The 17,667-nt window shown below is 35.2% G+C and overlaps 1 protein-coding gene across 2 annotated transcripts in view; it reads right to left on the bottom strand.

Annotated features, from left to right (window-relative positions):
• Positions 1 to 656: 656 nt before the first annotated feature.
• Positions 657 to 17,667, bottom strand: part of TLK1 (tousled like kinase 1) — a 68,249-nt gene continuing 51,238 nt past the window's right edge. For both annotated transcript variants that reach the window (XM_014880156.2, XM_088168076.1), the window contains exons 13-21: positions 14,170 to 14,267; positions 10,978 to 11,059; positions 10,643 to 10,734; positions 10,467 to 10,556; positions 9,678 to 9,847; positions 8,231 to 8,366; positions 5,744 to 5,855; positions 5,347 to 5,454; positions 657 to 2,409 (exon numbers count right to left, since the gene is read on the bottom strand). In XM_014880156.2, the coding sequence (XP_014735642.1) occupies positions 2,233 to 2,409; positions 5,347 to 5,454; positions 5,744 to 5,855; positions 8,231 to 8,366; positions 9,678 to 9,847; positions 10,467 to 10,556; positions 10,643 to 10,734; positions 10,978 to 11,059; positions 14,170 to 14,267 (1,065 nt within the window). In that variant the 3' untranslated portion in view covers positions 657 to 2,232. The remainder of the gene's footprint in view (positions 2,410 to 5,346; positions 5,455 to 5,743; positions 5,856 to 8,230; positions 8,367 to 9,677; positions 9,848 to 10,466; positions 10,557 to 10,642; positions 10,735 to 10,977; positions 11,060 to 14,169; positions 14,268 to 17,667) is intronic.

Genomic DNA, 17,667 nt, shown 5'->3' with positions numbered 1-17,667 from the left:
TTTCGGGGTTGCTGATTTTAAAACAAGCAGTCACCTGCTCCCCGGTCTACGCTGTTCTGGTGCCTGCACTGCCACGATGCATTTCCCAACTTCCCAAGAGCATCAAAAGCGCTTTTCAGAAAGTGAAAATATTGACCAGCCTCCACAAAATAAAAACAGTTCACACTATCCAACGTATTTTCATGTGGTAAAACCGTCAATTCAATTTCAGCTATCAATATGCAGAATAAGAAGGAATGAAATCTAATGTGAACTTACGGCTACAGCACATTCTCTTTGAACTCTGTACTCGGTCTTGTGCTGCAGAGTAAGGAAAGGATGGAGTCCCAGTATTCTGTTTGAGTCTAATTTTCTAATAATTTTGTGAGCTAATCTTATCCCATAGCTCAATATTTTAAAAAGGACCACTGAAATACTTACGAGTTGTTAGTGTGGTCTATTCAATCAAATGCAGTTTTGGTTACCTCATCATGGGAGATGATTTAACTATCACGGAATCTTTCCCTTTCACCTCCACTGTTACTTAAATTAATTACTGTATTATTGGACTTTTGTTTGTAATTAAGAAGAGTTTGCTTTAAATATTTTCCTGTTGCTCACTGATATGGTTATGTGATCTGCCCTGCGCTGAAATGTAAAAACACACAATGAAAACCTTGAAATTTCAACTGCCGTTGTTTATTACTGTTTTGGCTACATTCTCTACAATTTCAGCAGCATCTTAAAGAGACAGTTAACATTTCTTTATATACAATGAAAACAAAATGGCTTGCAACATCAGAAACAAGAGCAACAGTTTAACTGTACAATACTAAATGAAAACCTGTGGTAATACAGCCTCCTCTTTCTGCAACATGGACAAAATTACATATAGGTATTCAGCATCAAGAATGGGATAGTAAAAAGAATAGTGAACAAGAGAGAGATACACTGTTCTGAAAAATAAGTTTCTACCATACAAGGCAGTTAGAAAATGTTTCACATTTTAAAATATCTGTACAAGCCACAAGAAACATTTCCTTGCTGATAGGAACTTCCAGAAATAGAGAATAACCATGAGTAACTTCTACATCTATTATCAATGCGCTCTGCAGGACGAGAACGCAATAAACTGACTTAAAGAACTGTACTGTATATTGCCAACACAGATCTGCTTTACATGCCTTGATTGTTAACAGATTCTCAATCTCTCGTACAGTTGACTCGCACCTTAAGGAGGTCATTTGACTCTTGTAAAAGTAAAAGCAACATCATTTAGCAGCAATTAAAAGCGCCTTGAGGGAGACTTAAAAAAAATACAATATCCAATTAGAAAAAGCCATACTTTAAACATTTGTACAGGAATAAATTGCTGAAATTTAACTGAAAATGTGACATCTGTACAACAATTTACAATAGAGCTAGAAGGGAATTTATCATTATTCCTGCATAGAACATTATACATGACCTGTTTGCATTTGGTTTCATACTGTTGCTTGCTTTTATTAGAAGCCTGGAAGGTTTCACAAGTTTCAATACCACAGCAAGTATAGTATTTTTTAAAAACTGAATGGATTTCAAAATTACCAATCTATTTGAGAAATAAGTACCAGGAATTCCACATCACCCTTACAATCTAAATTCAGTGAAACACCACCACATTTTTGGAGGTACAAGCCTGAGTAGCCAAATAAAATACTCCCATTTTATTTGAGAAATCTGATGCTGAACATTATCTTTCACCGTCTCACACTCCTTTACTTTGGTTTCGAAAGATCAATGTCTTGGAAAGATGGCAGTTCATTTAGTTTGTAACCAGGCACAATTTTTCCTGTGTTTTCAAATTTGCTCACTACCCTTTTTTATTTAAATAATGAAAAACTACCCTTCATGTTAAAACTTTCCAGTATCCACCAAATGTACTTTGAAGTATTAAAAAGATTATTTACAATGTTCCCCAGAAAAAAACTAAAAACCTTTTCTTCAGTCTTAAACACAGTATACCTGCTAGTTTGTAACAGAAAGTGTCATCCTTCATCCTTCAATGTTTAACGCTGTTTCTCAGAAGGGTACATTTATTCACACAGTCCATGATCCATTCCAATCATACAAATGACACTATGTAGGAGGACTTCAGTCTGAAAACACAGTTATCAAACTTGTCCTGTGTAAAAACACTCAAATGCTTTCAAGCTCAAGTCTGCATCTGAAAACTAAACAAAAGTATCATCCCATTCCTCAGCTGGAGGAATTTCAGTACGAAATAATGCTTGAAGTAGGTGGTGTAGGGGATGCTGCTAGGCCAGTCATATGCAAGTTTCCTGAAGAATTTGATCTCCTCATATGAGGGAGAAGATAAGGATCATTAGCCAGCTGGTGGACATCAAATCTATCCTCTTTTCGGTATGCTAAACAGCGTCTGATAAAGGCCTAGAAAAGAAATGCAGAAAGTTACAGTAACATTCCAAATACTTGCATATCCTTTCAGTCAAATAGGCAAGTCCTCCTAGATAAACTAGTGTCTAAACAAATTCTTGTTCTTAAATAATTCAATTCAAATGACAGTAATATTTTACTGCTGAGCCCACTGAAGAAACACAAGATCATGGCAGACAGAAAAAAATCAGCAAATTAATTGTTTCAAATAATCACACTTCAAATATGTATTTCCATGTTTTGGAACTATATTTACAAGTAAAACATTAGCACCTCACTCAATCTGATTTTTGTATGCTTGATATCTGAACAGACTAATAAAAACCAGAACCAAGTGTTAGAGGATTGAAAAAGGAGACATTTCTACTTTCTCCAATGAGCTTCTAAAACATAGAGTGGGGAAGAACAGGAGGATGATGCAGAGACAGAATTTCAATGCTTTAGTTTGAACACAGGCATTTCCACATGTGCCATGACAGGGTATAGCAAAACATGAATTTGACACTGATGGTTGTCATGCTCAATAGGAATTATATAAAGAGTATTTAGGAAAAAAAGCACTACTTTGCTGAAACTCTCTTCCCACAAACAAGTCAATCACACCTGCTTAAAATGAGCCAATAAATTGAAAAACTCTGTAGCTAAATTCACTACATCATCCCTACATTTAGGTCCATAAGGTGTATGCTAATCATTTTGTGCTGAAAGTTTCTGTCAAGTCTTATGTCTAGCACACACAGAACATTTGGTCTCCCGAGAGCCTGGGCTTCAACATTTAATGATAGAAAATCCTTATTATTGCTACAGAACTGATTAGCACATCATTACTTAATTTAGACCTTAATTTAAAAGAATTACATATATCTTCTTTGATAAATCTGTTCAGCTGTTTGTTCTTTGCTCCAATTAAAAACTGAAGATTAAAGGAGAAAATCTGTGATAAATTTCAAAGAATCATGCTAGAATTTACTTCTACCATTTGCATATTATCATGAACAAGGTACAACATAAAAATCATGCACATCTGTTAGTAGATATTCACATGTTCTTGGACGTTACAGATTTTAATCAGATTCTTCACAGTAAATCCTTCAAAACAAATGAACTGTAAACAGATCTGAAAACTGTAAACAGGATCTTGCTGTTCACAAGATCCTCAGAGTAACAGTTTGTGCTTAAAATGTTTTTAAAATTCTTCACAGATTTGTGGCACTGCAGCCACACTAGTGTGAAGCAAAGGAGACCACTGCACAAAACAGGAAACAGTGAGTAGGATCAAAGGACATTTACAGTCTGAAACCTAACTAACAATGTCATTTGAGGGTCCATATTTATTTAATCTCCATGTTTTCCAAATCAGAATTTCAGTTTACAAGCTGTTCTTTTGCAACTGCCAGGTCTATAAATCTGAAAAACCATTTGGATTCTACATAGTCATTGTAAATGGTATGCATTAAGAAGTTAGTCTGAAATTGTGTTATAGCATTTACATCAGAGAATAATTTCTCCCTCTCTCTCACAGCCATCATGACAATGGTTAATATGAGTGGAGAATACTGGAAGTTTACTTTAGTCCTTCAAACAGAGCATGCAAGTGCATAGACAATGCAAAAAGTTGCCAATTCTGCATGCTGAACTGTCTACTCTTTCCTAACATTCTCTATATAAAAACTACCAATGACAAAGAAATGCAAAGTTAAAAGACAAAGATGTAAACTCGTACTATGTAAAGCTATCAGTAACATGATGTGTATTTGTCAACGGCAGTCAAGAGTTTTTCCAAATGCCAGTGAAATACTAACAGCAAACAAAAAGTTAATCAAACCCCCCCCTAATTCTAACTACAACTCTTCAACCAGTTTTTCATAACCTTAAGTCCAACTCTCTCACTAACACTACTTTTAGAAAATATAATAAACAGAAATATACCACCACTTGTAACAGCAAGTTTATGTACCCAAAAGACTTATTTTCTTGGGACGTTACTGCCTCTAGAAATAAGTTTCCTTTCCTTTTAATCTCTAAAAGCTGAATCTTAACATTCCTATCTTTTTGGCATCTTGTGTCCCAAATCTAAGTATGTTTAATTAGTTGCTGAATCTTGAATAAACATTCTACTATCTTGGCTTTTTTTTTTTTTTTTTTTTTTTTTCTCCAAAGAGGACGTCTATTGCATCTGCTCAGGAATATCTTTCAAAAATTGGGAGAGTTTTTACAAGCAAGTAACATACAATATTTTCTTCTACTTTCACAGAATTGGACTTGTGTTACAGATGCTCACAGTAGTAATCATTTAGGAAACCACCTTAATCTGTTTCTGAATAGCCAGTCTGTGTAGAGGAATTGACACCTTTGTAGCAGATCAACTATTCTGGCAGTTTTATTCTGAATCGGTATCAAAATATCTTCTAGATTCTTAATCTCAAAAATTCATGTTTCCAAACTCAGATTTAAGTTAACACACACATACTATCACATTTCAAAGGGAAGAATATTACAGGCCATATCCTTCAGGTACCTGGTAGTCAAGCAGTTCTAGTCCATAAGGATGCAGAGAATAACATCCACTATTTTCAGAAAGAGTTTGCTACTGTTAGCAGCAGCATTTCATAAGAACTTCTAGTGAGACAGCCTGAATGAGACACACAAGATCCTCTGGGACAAAGTAAAGCACACAATTTTTGAGGTGGCCTACTTAAAAACCACTTGCAAATTTCTGGAATATATATGTATATATATAGTTTTGCTTTGAAGACATGATTTCGAGAAGTCCCAGAATAAGGCTGCTTAAATAAAAACATCCAAATACTAATTCTCAATTATGTTTTTCTACATACTTATTATGTCCCACAGCATTCTTTGGTTAATAACAATTTTACAGCTGAATCCTTTAAGATGAACGTTTTACTCAGAAATTATAGTAAAAGTTACCTTGGCTTCATTGCTTACAACAGGTTTGACAGGGAATTGAACTTCTGTGGCTTTTAATATTGTATTTTCTTGTAAGATATCTTGCTGTGATTGATTGTGGCCAAATGGCTGCAAGACAAGCACATGATTTTTTTCAGGAGATTTATCCAACTACTTTGATTTCATGAATATTTATGCTATAGTAAGCTGTTGCAGTGTTAATACAAACTGCCAACTATTCTGCAAATAAAAAAGTTGCATGCAAGATTTTCTAATTTTTTGCAAATTCAATGTACAACACCAAAAAGTAACACAAGTAACTTTCCATGTAGATTCATGCCTTTACAAAAGTAATTCAGAGTCTACTGAGAACAGGCACTACATTTAAACTCTCTAGATTTTCTGAAGTTTTTCTTACCTTTCTACCATAAAGGCATTGGAAAAAGATTACTCCAACTGACCACACGTCAACCTTATTAGAAATCTTTGGTGGCTCTTTGCCAACTACAAAACACTCTGGAGGCAGGTACCTGGAAAACAAAACAGACATTTCAGTCTTTAAGTACGGCATCACTAGAATGTGCTCAATTATCAAACTGTACAAACACCTCACCTACACGTCTCTGAGCTTTCGAAAACTGCACAGCTGCCCTACAATCTGCATTCCAGCACTTTTCAACCAACCAAAACTGGTATTACAGTTTTTGTACAGTAAGTCAAATAGAGGGGTCACAAGCACAAATACAAACATTTTTTACCTAAACTGCCAATAATCACTTTTTTTTCAATTGGGACCCCAGGTTAAATGTGAAGCCATCTATCAAAGCAAGAAAAGATGAAAGCCAAATAGGGCATTTTACAGCAAGACCTGGTTAGGAATCTAAGAAAGACCCTTTACCCAAGTTTTCAGTAAAAACAGTAACATTACCCAGAGGTATATATGATAGACAAAGGTGATTGTTATTTCTGTCCCTATATTCTGCAGAAAGAGAACTTAATTTGAGGAAGTTCCCATGCCATTCCTGAATTACAGAATAACTGATGAAATGGAACTTCCTTTATAAAGCAAACAAAACCTTCCAAATGTATTAATTTAAGTGTGGTCAAGTATTACTGACTGTAATATTTGAAGTTGAAAAAGGCAAAAACTATAGGGCAACTACAGAACAGGCATTCTTTTGTCAAAAACATGTAACACTTAAATAGAAACTCTGAAGAAATATTTGTAGAAATGGCATAGGCAGAAAAATGAGATGAAAATGCAACAACTTAAAACAGTTTCACAAACTCTCTTCAGGAATATCTGTCTACAATTCTGGTTACAACAATCAAGACAAGTGATCTTAAAGTGATACAAATGCAAAGAAGGTTACTAAAATGATCTGAAGAATGGATAGCCTACAGTTGAGGGAAGGCTACAAAAGGAGCAAGTACTAGAAAAGGGCCACAATCTACTTGAGGAAAGACAATGTTAGCACAGGAAGAAACCAGTACAAACTGGCCACAAATATACACAGTCTGTAAATGAGAGGATTAGGTTTCTAATGATCAGAGAACTGAGGTTACAGAAGCCACTTCAAATCAGATTACTGGGGCCAAAACACTAACTAAATTTAATATAAACATCTATAAGTTTACCAAAGAGATTATATAACCTAACTGCCTGGCAAGGTAGGTAACTGGACCCAGCAACTGAAGAAATCCCTTCCCTGCTGACAGTTTGTGCAATGTACTCTGAACAGACTCATTCCTAACCTCAAACTCACTCTAAATATTTCCCTCCCTAACGAAGATTTTGGGCTCAGAGAAAGCATGAATTAGAAATTCAGAGATTCATCATGAATCTCTAATGATTACCAATCTTTTTTTTACTTTTAAGTTAGCTGCACCACTAGTGACTGAGGCATTCTAGATGAAATCCAAAAGTCCACATTTTTCTGATATACATTCCTAAAATAAAACATTTAAACTGGTGTTTAAATAGGTAAAGCGTTCAAAAGAGTCACAAAAGCCTCACACTTCTAAAATGCTTCAACTGAGTAATCATTTTTCCACAGCATGCACACAGTGGCATTTGTGGAAGACTATGTTTCCTTTTCAAAAAATTTTTAAGGAAAAGGCAAAAACTTTATTACATACAACTCCTCAATATGGGAAGAGGTGCAAAGCAAAGGGGAATCACACTGGCTTCTCTGTAGAGCAAATGACTTGTAACAACCTGGCCAGTACAGGATTTCTAATCCACCCACCCTGACACAGCCAGCACATACCCAGGCTCAAAGAGCTACTGTGCCATGAAGAATCTGCATCTTTAGAGACCAAATTCTAAAAGCAGATTTTCTGTAAGCAACAAAATGCTTATTGTCATTCCTATGCTTTGGCAGCTCTAAAAATTCCAGTGTTTTGGATGAGCATGCAAGTACACAAAAAATAAATCACAGCTTCTGAGCTGTCATTAACCTTTAGGAAGGAAGAGTAAATACTCTTCTGTCCTAAGGACATTACCTGTTGCTAATCCCTATTCTTTAATTTCCAAGTACTAAGCACCCACACTTAATCATCACAGCTCTGTCAAATGTCTTCAACCACCAGCAGTCAAAGATTAAACACCTGCTTCTTCAGAGGAAACCACGTTTCTAAATCTCAATGAACATTTCCACGTTTATTTTTATATATGTATTTGTAAACAAATAAACATCTCACACACAGTCTTATTTTACTTGTTATGTTACCCTTCTAACATTCGGGAATATCAACATCACGGTACTGCACAAAACCCTTTGTTTGTCATCCATGTTAATATCTTTAGTCCTACTTTTCTCTCCAAATCGGTTTTATAAGACAGCATTTATAAAATCTGAACAATGATCCAAAGTCTAAACAGCAAAATCAAACCAGGCCTTACCAGTAAGTTCCTGCTCCCTGTGAAGTTAAATCCATTCCATCCACCCCATAGCTATCATCATCCATTATTTTGGACAGACCAAAATCAGTAATTTTTATTTCTCCACATGCTGTTCCATCTACAAGAAGGATATTACCTATTCAGGTAAAAAAAGAGAAAAATTACTTCAAAAAAGCTAACAGAATGCTTTATTTTCAAAATCAAGTTCCATTTTCAAGAACATTTAATTTCATAAGGGTGACAATTTTACAGAATCAAAGACTCAGTACCATAAAACAGCACGGGTTAAAAGGGACCCATGACCAAACCCACAGCCTTGGTGTTATTAGGACCATGCCTGAAACAGCTGAGATACATTTACATAATCTTTACATCCTCAAGTCTAGTGTAACTTGACTATGACAAGCTTCTGTGCAGTTTCAGCAACTCTCTAGGCTACCATCATGATTTGAAATGCTGGGAGCTGGCTGGTCAGCAAAGAAACACCAAAATGGAGTGAGGAAACACCAGAATGCAGCAGTATACTAGTTACAAATAAATTTTATTCTTTTTCTGACAGAATGAACCCTACACTACAGTTTTCAGGGTTTGCATATGTCATAAAATTTTGTCAAGAAATTGCTGCAATCCTACAAATTTTAGTCCATGTGTTAAAGTTGTACAATAATTTCTTGATATAAAAATTATTTGATGAAGCTCCTCTGAGAACAAAAACTAATGAGACTAAGAATACATTCTGTACAATCTCCTAGGACAAGAGAAACCTGTGTGAACAGTTTATTACAGAACAGAAACCACTTAGAATTTGAACAGAAAACACTGGCACTTAGAATTACTTCAGAAACCCCATGCTTGGAAGTGTAGCAGATTAAAGCACATGAAGAATATAAGCATCATTCATGCAAGATGGTAAAACAAAGGCCATGGAATCAAGACAAATATTGTTTATAAAAATATTTATTCTTCATTATAAAGAAAACTCTCTGTAAAGTCCTGTTTTGAAGTCCTGTTTTGGAGTGCTTATGCTGGGATGCTAAAAATGATTGATTACGTATTTACAGGTTTAAAAAAAACATATAGGAAAATTAATTACACATCAGCACTCCACAATTACCAGACAAAACTGATCCCATTAATGATCTTATCTGTTTATACTGCTAACTATGAATGCATGTATCTATCAGCTACATGATCTTTTCCTACAAATTCAAATCAAAATAATGCAAAATAGAAAAGTTGTAACAAACATTTTCCACAGAAAAGGCAGGTGATTCTGGCAATGAAATTCTGAAGTTGTTTACAATAACAAAAACAACAAAACCAATTCCAGTTGTTTACAATAACCTTGACACACACAAGATAACTCCGGCATTTTCAGGCATGAATTATGAACAAAATAAGGGATAAAAAATAAATTACATTTTCAATCATAACATTTCTCACTTACCTGGTTTAAGATCATAGTGTATAATAGGGGGCTTGATCTCATTGAGATACCGTAGTGCATTTACTATTTGCATTACAATGGACCTAGCTTCTTTCTCTGACATCAATTTATGTTGCTTGAGATAGAAATCCAAGTCATTGCCTTCACAGTATTCTAAAACCGTGCAAAACCTAGGGTAGAATTTAGAGACAAAATGAAAGAATGTATCATACTGCACAAACAGGAACAGACATGACAACCTAGTCTAATTCTGACAAGTTTAAGAATGGCTGCCTGAATATTAAAATATATGAATGAAATTGTTCATAGAGCACATGGTGTAACTATTAGCTTATGAAAACTGATGCAAATCAGAATATTCATACTCACTAAAAGAGAGAATGCATCCATATGGATGAGAATTTTTAAAAAGCCTCTTTATTTATAGTAGACACATTTCTCAGAATCAAAATACCTTAACTATCCCTTAAGATGTGAGTATTTCATGCAAAGAGGTGCAGCCCAGTCACCAGGGACTACACCTAGGCTAGCAATGCTCCTGATGTCACTTAGTCTTGGAAAATTGTCTAAGGTACGGCAGCCTTTTGATACCAGTCAGGTGTTGCAAAACATTCTCTTCATCACCTTATAGACTACCTGCAATATTTAGCAGACAAAATTCTGCAACTAATGTGGTGGTTTTTAAAATGTTTTGGCTGAAAGCAAGAACATACGTTATTTTGGTTCAAATACTTTTCTTTTCTGTTTATCTAATATACAGCACTAAAATCCTTGCCTAGTTCTACTTACGTATCTGTATCCAGGGAGAAGTAGTCATACAGTTTAACTATTCGGGGGTGATCCAGTTCTTTGTGTATTCTGTACTCTCTGCAGGCATGTCTAAAAGAAGATGGATATATTAACCTTCTACAACCAACAAAATGCTATTAAGCTTAATATATGAAGCGTAAGTAATTAATATTTACTTGTGGTAGTTTTCTTTCTTTTCATCCCTCCAGCTTTTGTTAAGCTGGTGAATCTTCACAGCAGCGTATCTTTGTTCATAAAGATCAAAAGCCTAAAAAAGAAATGCATAAATATGGCAAAGTTATAACCAAAAATGATAAAAATAACACACAATAAAATGAGGAAATAAGCTGGTATATAATTCAAGTGTCTATTGACAAGGCTACTGCCATGCTACTTTCCGCAGGTTAATCAAAATCTGGTCAACCCATCACAATCCTACTTAATTAGATCTCGTTTTTTTTCCCCCAAATTAAATGTACAAGGCTCAAAAATTAGATTTATCAAACTCTACCTTGTATACTTCACTGAAGCCACCTCGGCCAAGTAAATGGAGTAACAAATATCGTTCATTCAATGTGGGGTGATCTTTAAATCTTCAAAGAAAAAAAAAAATTATTTATTCTGTTCAAAGTACACAAGTAGCATCTAAAATGCAAACTTCTTAGATCATCAAATAAAGTTTTCTTTTTAGAAACAACATATAATATGCTGAGCGACATCACACCACAAGAAATCTTATGACACAACTGTACAACATGACCAATTTCAGTACCTTTTGACTATTTAGTTTACACATACTATCACAACACTGTCATCAAAACAGTCAATCCTGGCAAACATTTTGTTATTTTTCTCTTTTTGAGGGCAAGAAAAGGACAAGAAAAGGATGCTTAAATTTCAACATGTGATACATGGGTCTCTCTTTGTTGTGCCAAATTTCAGAGAAGACTCGCACTTCAACTTTCTGGAACAGACAACAAGGACATTCTTCCGATTTCACACAAAACATGATATATCGTATGTTACTGCCTCTTCTTAAAAAAACTGATTTTATGTAACACTAAGAAGTTAAAACGAATCAGAAACAGCAATATGGGGAAAACACACAAAAGAACTATCTGCTCACACTCTAAGCAAAAGCAAAATGAAAACACTTCTTCCAAATACAAATTTTGCTGCAGGACCAAGAAAAAGGACCATACTCTCTGTCCTAAAATATACAGAAAACAAAATATATTCTTCCATCTAATCAGAGGGAAGGGATCTGAATATTCATCCCATTCTTAGTACAATAATGAGAAAGGCAAGAATCTAAGGCAAGCTGCCAGTTATGTTCCATAGAAAACTTTAAAGTAGAGTTTAGGCCAGTCTGCCAATAGCTCATCCCATCCTTCCATGTCCTCTACAGTTTTGGAACTATGGTCATAAGTAGTCAAGTATTTGAGAGAAGATGCATATTCTTGCTTATTGTGCCCCGTTTAGAAATAAAACTTTCCTTCTTATTCAGTATAAAGGTAGATATTTCAATGCTAAATATATTTTTAAATAAACCATAAAGAGTAATTAATATATTCAGTGTATAAGAAAAACAAATTTAGAAGCAGCATCATTAGGCACTTGATGTCATGTGATAATTCTTTTTTAATGGCCTTTCTATTACACGTGTACCTCTAGTAGGCCAATCTTGTGAATGTTACAACCTTCCCTTTCCACTGCTTTTGCTCTCTGTGTGGCTCTCCATGGCTCAGAACCTGCACCCCAGCATCATGTGGGTACCAAAGCCACACAGGGAAGCCCTAACCTGCACTCTCAACTTGTCCCATTATTCCAGTGCAGTTGCAGACATACAAGCTTATCCAGGGGTAGATGGACTTGTTGCTAGAACAAGAAAATGGGCTTAGCTTTACACCACAGCTGGAAGGGGAAATCCCAACAGGATCTGAGTCAGAATTCAGCAGCTGCTTTGGCTGAGAACTCTCTCCCTTACCAAACGGCCCCATCACCAAGACATGTTAGGAAAGACAGCAGGGGCTACAGACCTTAATTATTTCTCCATTGTTTCTCTCTTCTACATGATGACTATAAGCTGTGGCTTGGCCACTTGGTAGATACTTGTCTAAACTACCACAAAAACATGAACACACAGTTTAAAGTTTTCCATTCTGTACCATAAAATGCATTAGTATTGATTGCAGATGATAAGTGGTAAAGTTGCACTATTCTTCTCATCCATGTCCTGTAATGGTTTTCAACTGTGACTGCAATTTGGACATTCTTTGCCCCACATATGCAGTATTTTCACAGTCGAAGCCTGTCATTTTTCTGTGCTGTTTATTCCTTATTCTTGAAGGATCCTTTTTAAAAAAACCTAAACCTGCTCTAATGCAAACGCTGAAGATTTCAAAAGGTTGCCATTTAACCTGCTTGTTTATTTGTTGTAGGATATTTATTTTAAAATAATACTGTATATTTTTATATTAAAATATATTATCTATTTTTAAAAGAAAATACTCTGCCATCAATATGTAAGCATCAACACCCATTATTCTTCATACCCAAAACACAATACAATTTAGCTATCAATTAGCACTAAAGCAACATGGTAGCAAAAAATTTCTGTATTACTGCATGGTAGGCATCATCAGAACAGTTAGGCACAATTTCGCATATATTTTAATATTTAAAAGCTTTAGTGTATGCCTAATTCTATGGTGTCTAAAAAGTAAAAAAAAAAAAAAAAAAAAAATCCTGAAGGATTAAGGCTACTGTTTCATAAACATTTCCTAGAGCAGAAAGTGAGAAGGCCAGTCACATCATGTCCTTCCCCCTTGGCTCATTCCACCCCTGCACCGCCCTCTCTTCTCAAGGCAGCATAAATATTTCTTGCAACTGGGCAAAGAACTAGACCAGGAAATTGATCCCGGATTAAAATGAATCCAGAAAAATAAACCACAGGAGCTGGTTTTAATTTGGACTGATTTCCAACATCAGTTCAGTAAAGAAATGCTATTGCTAGCATGTGAAAGAGAACAGGGCTAAGCAGCCAGGGAGAGGCAGAACCAGCTCCTTTCAAGCAACAGTGCCAGCTGAAAGTGCTGGTGGAACTGTAGTGAGTCTACTTGTCATAATGGAAAACAGACTTAATTCTTTAAATTATGTAATTATTACTTTTAAAATTACACAGTAACAGTTCATAATATGTAGCAATTTAACATTGTGATACACTGCCATTCAAGGTGAAATACAAAGTAACAACATAATACGGCTTTTTCCTGCTAGGTACCTATACCAACTAGGAATGAAATCACAGTGCCATAAACACAAAACTAATTTTAAGTGCAGCACAAAGTTGCTGCATCAAACCTCCCTGCCATTTTCTTGCATTATTATCAAGTAAGTAAACTGCATTAAGTTATCTCACAATTGGTTTTTTTAGCTTAGTAATATAGTCTAGCAAGTTCAGTTCTTAACTATAAACAGTGTAGGTATGTTATTTTGTGCATATTCAACAAAAGCATTAATAAATTTACCAAATTGTAAGAAATTTTAGTTAAGCTTAAATAAACTGGTGTTTAAAATACAAATATAAACATAGAGAACAAAAAAAAATTTATGAACAAATCTCTCTTCTGTAGGTAAGATGTCATACTAGAGAATTACTTTAAAAATAGACATGCAAAATTAAGACAGTAAAGACTCTTACTGTGAATTATCTTCATTATTTATTCTTTTTAGTTCTCTTATGTGAAGATTCCTAACTCTTTCCAAACGTTCAAGTTCTGCTTGTATTTCAGCTTCCTCCTGCAAATGAAAAGAAGAAAATATAAAAGCTCATTTACTTCCCATTTGAAGAGGGTATTTTTATGCCTGCACCAATACTAGTGGTGATGGAGGAACATTACATTACAAAACCCTGCTGAACTAGAAGAAAGCACTGCTTTTCTCTTAAAGCCAGAAAAATTCAGAAAGATAAGGCAAAAGCCTGTTTCAAGAAATTTTTCTGTTCATGAACCCACAGGTAATGGGATGTTCATGATTTTGTTCTGCACTGTAGGGATGCTATTTGAAATGAAAGGCAGCTGGGTTTTGTACCTCAGCCAAGGAGATAAATTATCTGGGAAGCGGTCTGAAATTGATGTACAAAGGAAGAAAAAACTGAGATATGGGCTATTACAGATTCTGTACAAACCGACAGATTAAGAACAGACATGTAGAATATTTTAGGGCTGAAGTGCAAATCAAGTAAAAGAATAAAAGAGCACATAATTACAGCAGAAACATTCTTAAGGTGCTGATACAAGACACCAAACTCAATCTAATTTGAAAAGATTTTTCCATTTGTATCTTATTAAAATGACAAATGAAGAATGTCTACTGCGTAAGATTTTAAGCGCAACTTCAAAAGAAGCGTGTCAGGTAGGAGCACATTCCTTAACGAATTTCAGCACTTAATTTTATCTCATCTTTAGTCTATGCATTAGGAAACAAGGAAATAATTGTTTATTCAGGTCCTCTAAAATCATAAAGATTTCATGACGCCTAATTTCTGGAAACCTATGTATCTATACTCAAACTGCAAAACATACTCATTGGAAGATATTGCAGACAGGGTTATATTGATTTCAGAGTTAGTGCCTCTAGAACTTAAAAATTTGAAGAAAGGGGAGACAAAATTAGTCCACATCAGAAAGCTCATAATTATGGAATTATTTTAGCTGAAAAAGAAAAAGCCCTGGCATCTGATACATATTTTTTTAGTAGCAGCACCCATCATCACCTCTTGTTATTTTGGCAGAGCCTTTTGCACAGCCACATGGTATATCAAACTGGAATACTAATCAATCCTTTCTTTAGAGGAGAAAAAATAAACAAACAGAAGAAAGGAAAGAAAGAAAATAAACTAGCATCACAAAAAAACCCCAAACATATTTGTTTTTTGGGAGATGCTAGATCAGTTCTCCAATCCAATTTATTGTGACTGCACAACCTGGCGGTGCTGGTAAAAGCAACAGGACAAGCCATGGCACAAGGAGATGGAGGCACAAGTCAGCAAAATAGAGAGAAAATACCATAATGATATAGTTCTGAAGCAACAACTGTATTTGTAGGATCTAAAACATGTATTAAATGGCCACATATCCAATGAATTGAGGAATCTGGACTAGATTATTTCAGAGAATATCCTGAAGTCATCCCCATAAGCAATGGAAAAAACTTCCCATCCCAAAACAAGACATGAGATGAACCTCCATGGAAGAAATGAAATTCAAATTCCTAATAACTTAAAAGTTGGACGAAGTAACACAATCTGCCAGCAGATCTGGATGGACCATTTATTTTTCCTAAGATACAATGTCAAGAGTAGGGTTTTTTCCTGTTTATATAAGGTTAAATTCTTTTTTTCTATATTTAGACACATCCTTGCAGTTCTCCGCTAAATACCCTGAAATGATAGGCAGTTCCTCATAACCCCGTAGTCCTTTATAAGAATTTTAGTCCTCCCTTCACAAAAGGCCACACACTCATACACACAATTGTCTATTTTCTTCCCAAAGGCTAACCAAAAAAAAAAAATCCATCAGTTATGCCTCTTTTGGACCTTTTTGTTCATATATTATGCAATTCAGTGGTTCTCAAAATGTGGTTCATAGGCCAATGTTAGTCCAAAAAGAACTGGCTGGTTGCATTGTTTCCAGCTGTTATTTAGGACACTCAGGCTGTGAATACCTTTAAGCAAGAATGAACCAGCTTAGCTGCCTCAAGTCACTGCTATATAAAAGGAAGTGAGAAAACAAGAGACTCTCTCCAGGACCAAAGCAACTAGCTGGAAAAGAATTTCCTGGGTAGCAGTAGGAAAAGAAAACTGGTGGTGGCAGCATGTACAGGGCACCAAAAATAAGAGCACCAGGAAATCATCTCAAGAGTGAAAAGGAAGAGGAGCAGCCAGCAAAACAGCATATGCTAAAGGAATGAAGAAAAAAAAATGCAAATAGCAAAGAAGTGCAGAGAAGGAATACAGCCATGTAAAATGAAAGTAACAAAATTGGTGCTCTTAGTTAATGACAAAATCTGTATCACACAAAAGAATTATAATGTAAGAATGTAATTTTATTGTTTTCTTCAGATATACTCAAGTATGATTTGCTAAGAATAACGTTTGTTTCCCCCCAGCATTTAGTCAGGGAATCTCCATCTTTTACAAAGTACTCCAAGCATTGATGCTCAAGGTGAAACTGAAATTCTGGTATTAAATAACCCTGTAAAAGTTTATTTCATGTATCATTCGAAACTCCCATTAGACTTTCATAAAGTTAAAGCATGGAAAAAAAACCTACAGAATTTCCTAACGGAATTTTATGTGAAGCTGGAGCTTCTAAACCACTAACAATGAAGAACAATGTGGGCAGTCTACTTCACTAGTGCCAGCAAATTATATGCAGATTTCCTACTACAGATTCAAATACTTTCCTGTCATATTCTTCAGAAACAGCTGCAGCTTTCTCAAGGGGCCAGTTCAATTTATTATAGTAGGATTTTTAACAGGTGGCTTGTACATTTGAAGAAAACAGGCTTGAAACAGACTGCAACATTTCAAGGGGAAAACACTACAACCTGTTTTGACTCAACAACTCAGGAACTACTACTCAGCACATATAAGTCCTTTTCTTTCACTCTTGTTGAGGTATTTCTGTCTGTATCAACTGCCATTCCATTTTACAGGTTATTCCTCAAGATCTTCGCTTGAATGAGTAATAGTTTCTTCATGTAACGATTATCTCACCACACAGATTTATTAGAATTACGGGGTTCAAAAAAGAGGTTTTTTCACAAGTCAGAGACTAGAGTAAAATATCTGACTGTAAAAATAATTTAAGACATAGAGAACAGATTTTCCATAAAAGTAGGAAAATTATATTCTCTTGTGATAGGTAATACGCTGGTAACAACTGAAGTGAATACTGCAGACGATGAAAATGTTGTATTAATTCAGAAGTACAATGCTTGCGAATTGGACCTTTTTAAAGGCTAAAAAAAAAAAGCCCACACATCAAACTTGGCTGGCTCACTAAGTTCTGAAACAGGAGCCCAAAAAGTGGAAGGGGAAGAGCAGGATTTGTGGCATCATCACTGTTGCACTCTCAGATGAATTTAAGGTGCCAGCACAGTGTTACACTGGATGGACTCATTATTGCTCCCCTGT

This window comes from Sturnus vulgaris, chromosome 7, assembly GCF_052056855.1.
Source record: "Sturnus vulgaris isolate bStuVul1 chromosome 7, bStuVul1.hap1, whole genome shotgun sequence".
Taxonomy (NCBI): domain Eukaryota; kingdom Metazoa; phylum Chordata; class Aves; order Passeriformes; family Sturnidae; genus Sturnus; species Sturnus vulgaris.
The sequence above is the reverse complement of the archived record's forward strand: the minus strand, read 5'-3'. Positions and strand labels throughout refer to the sequence as shown.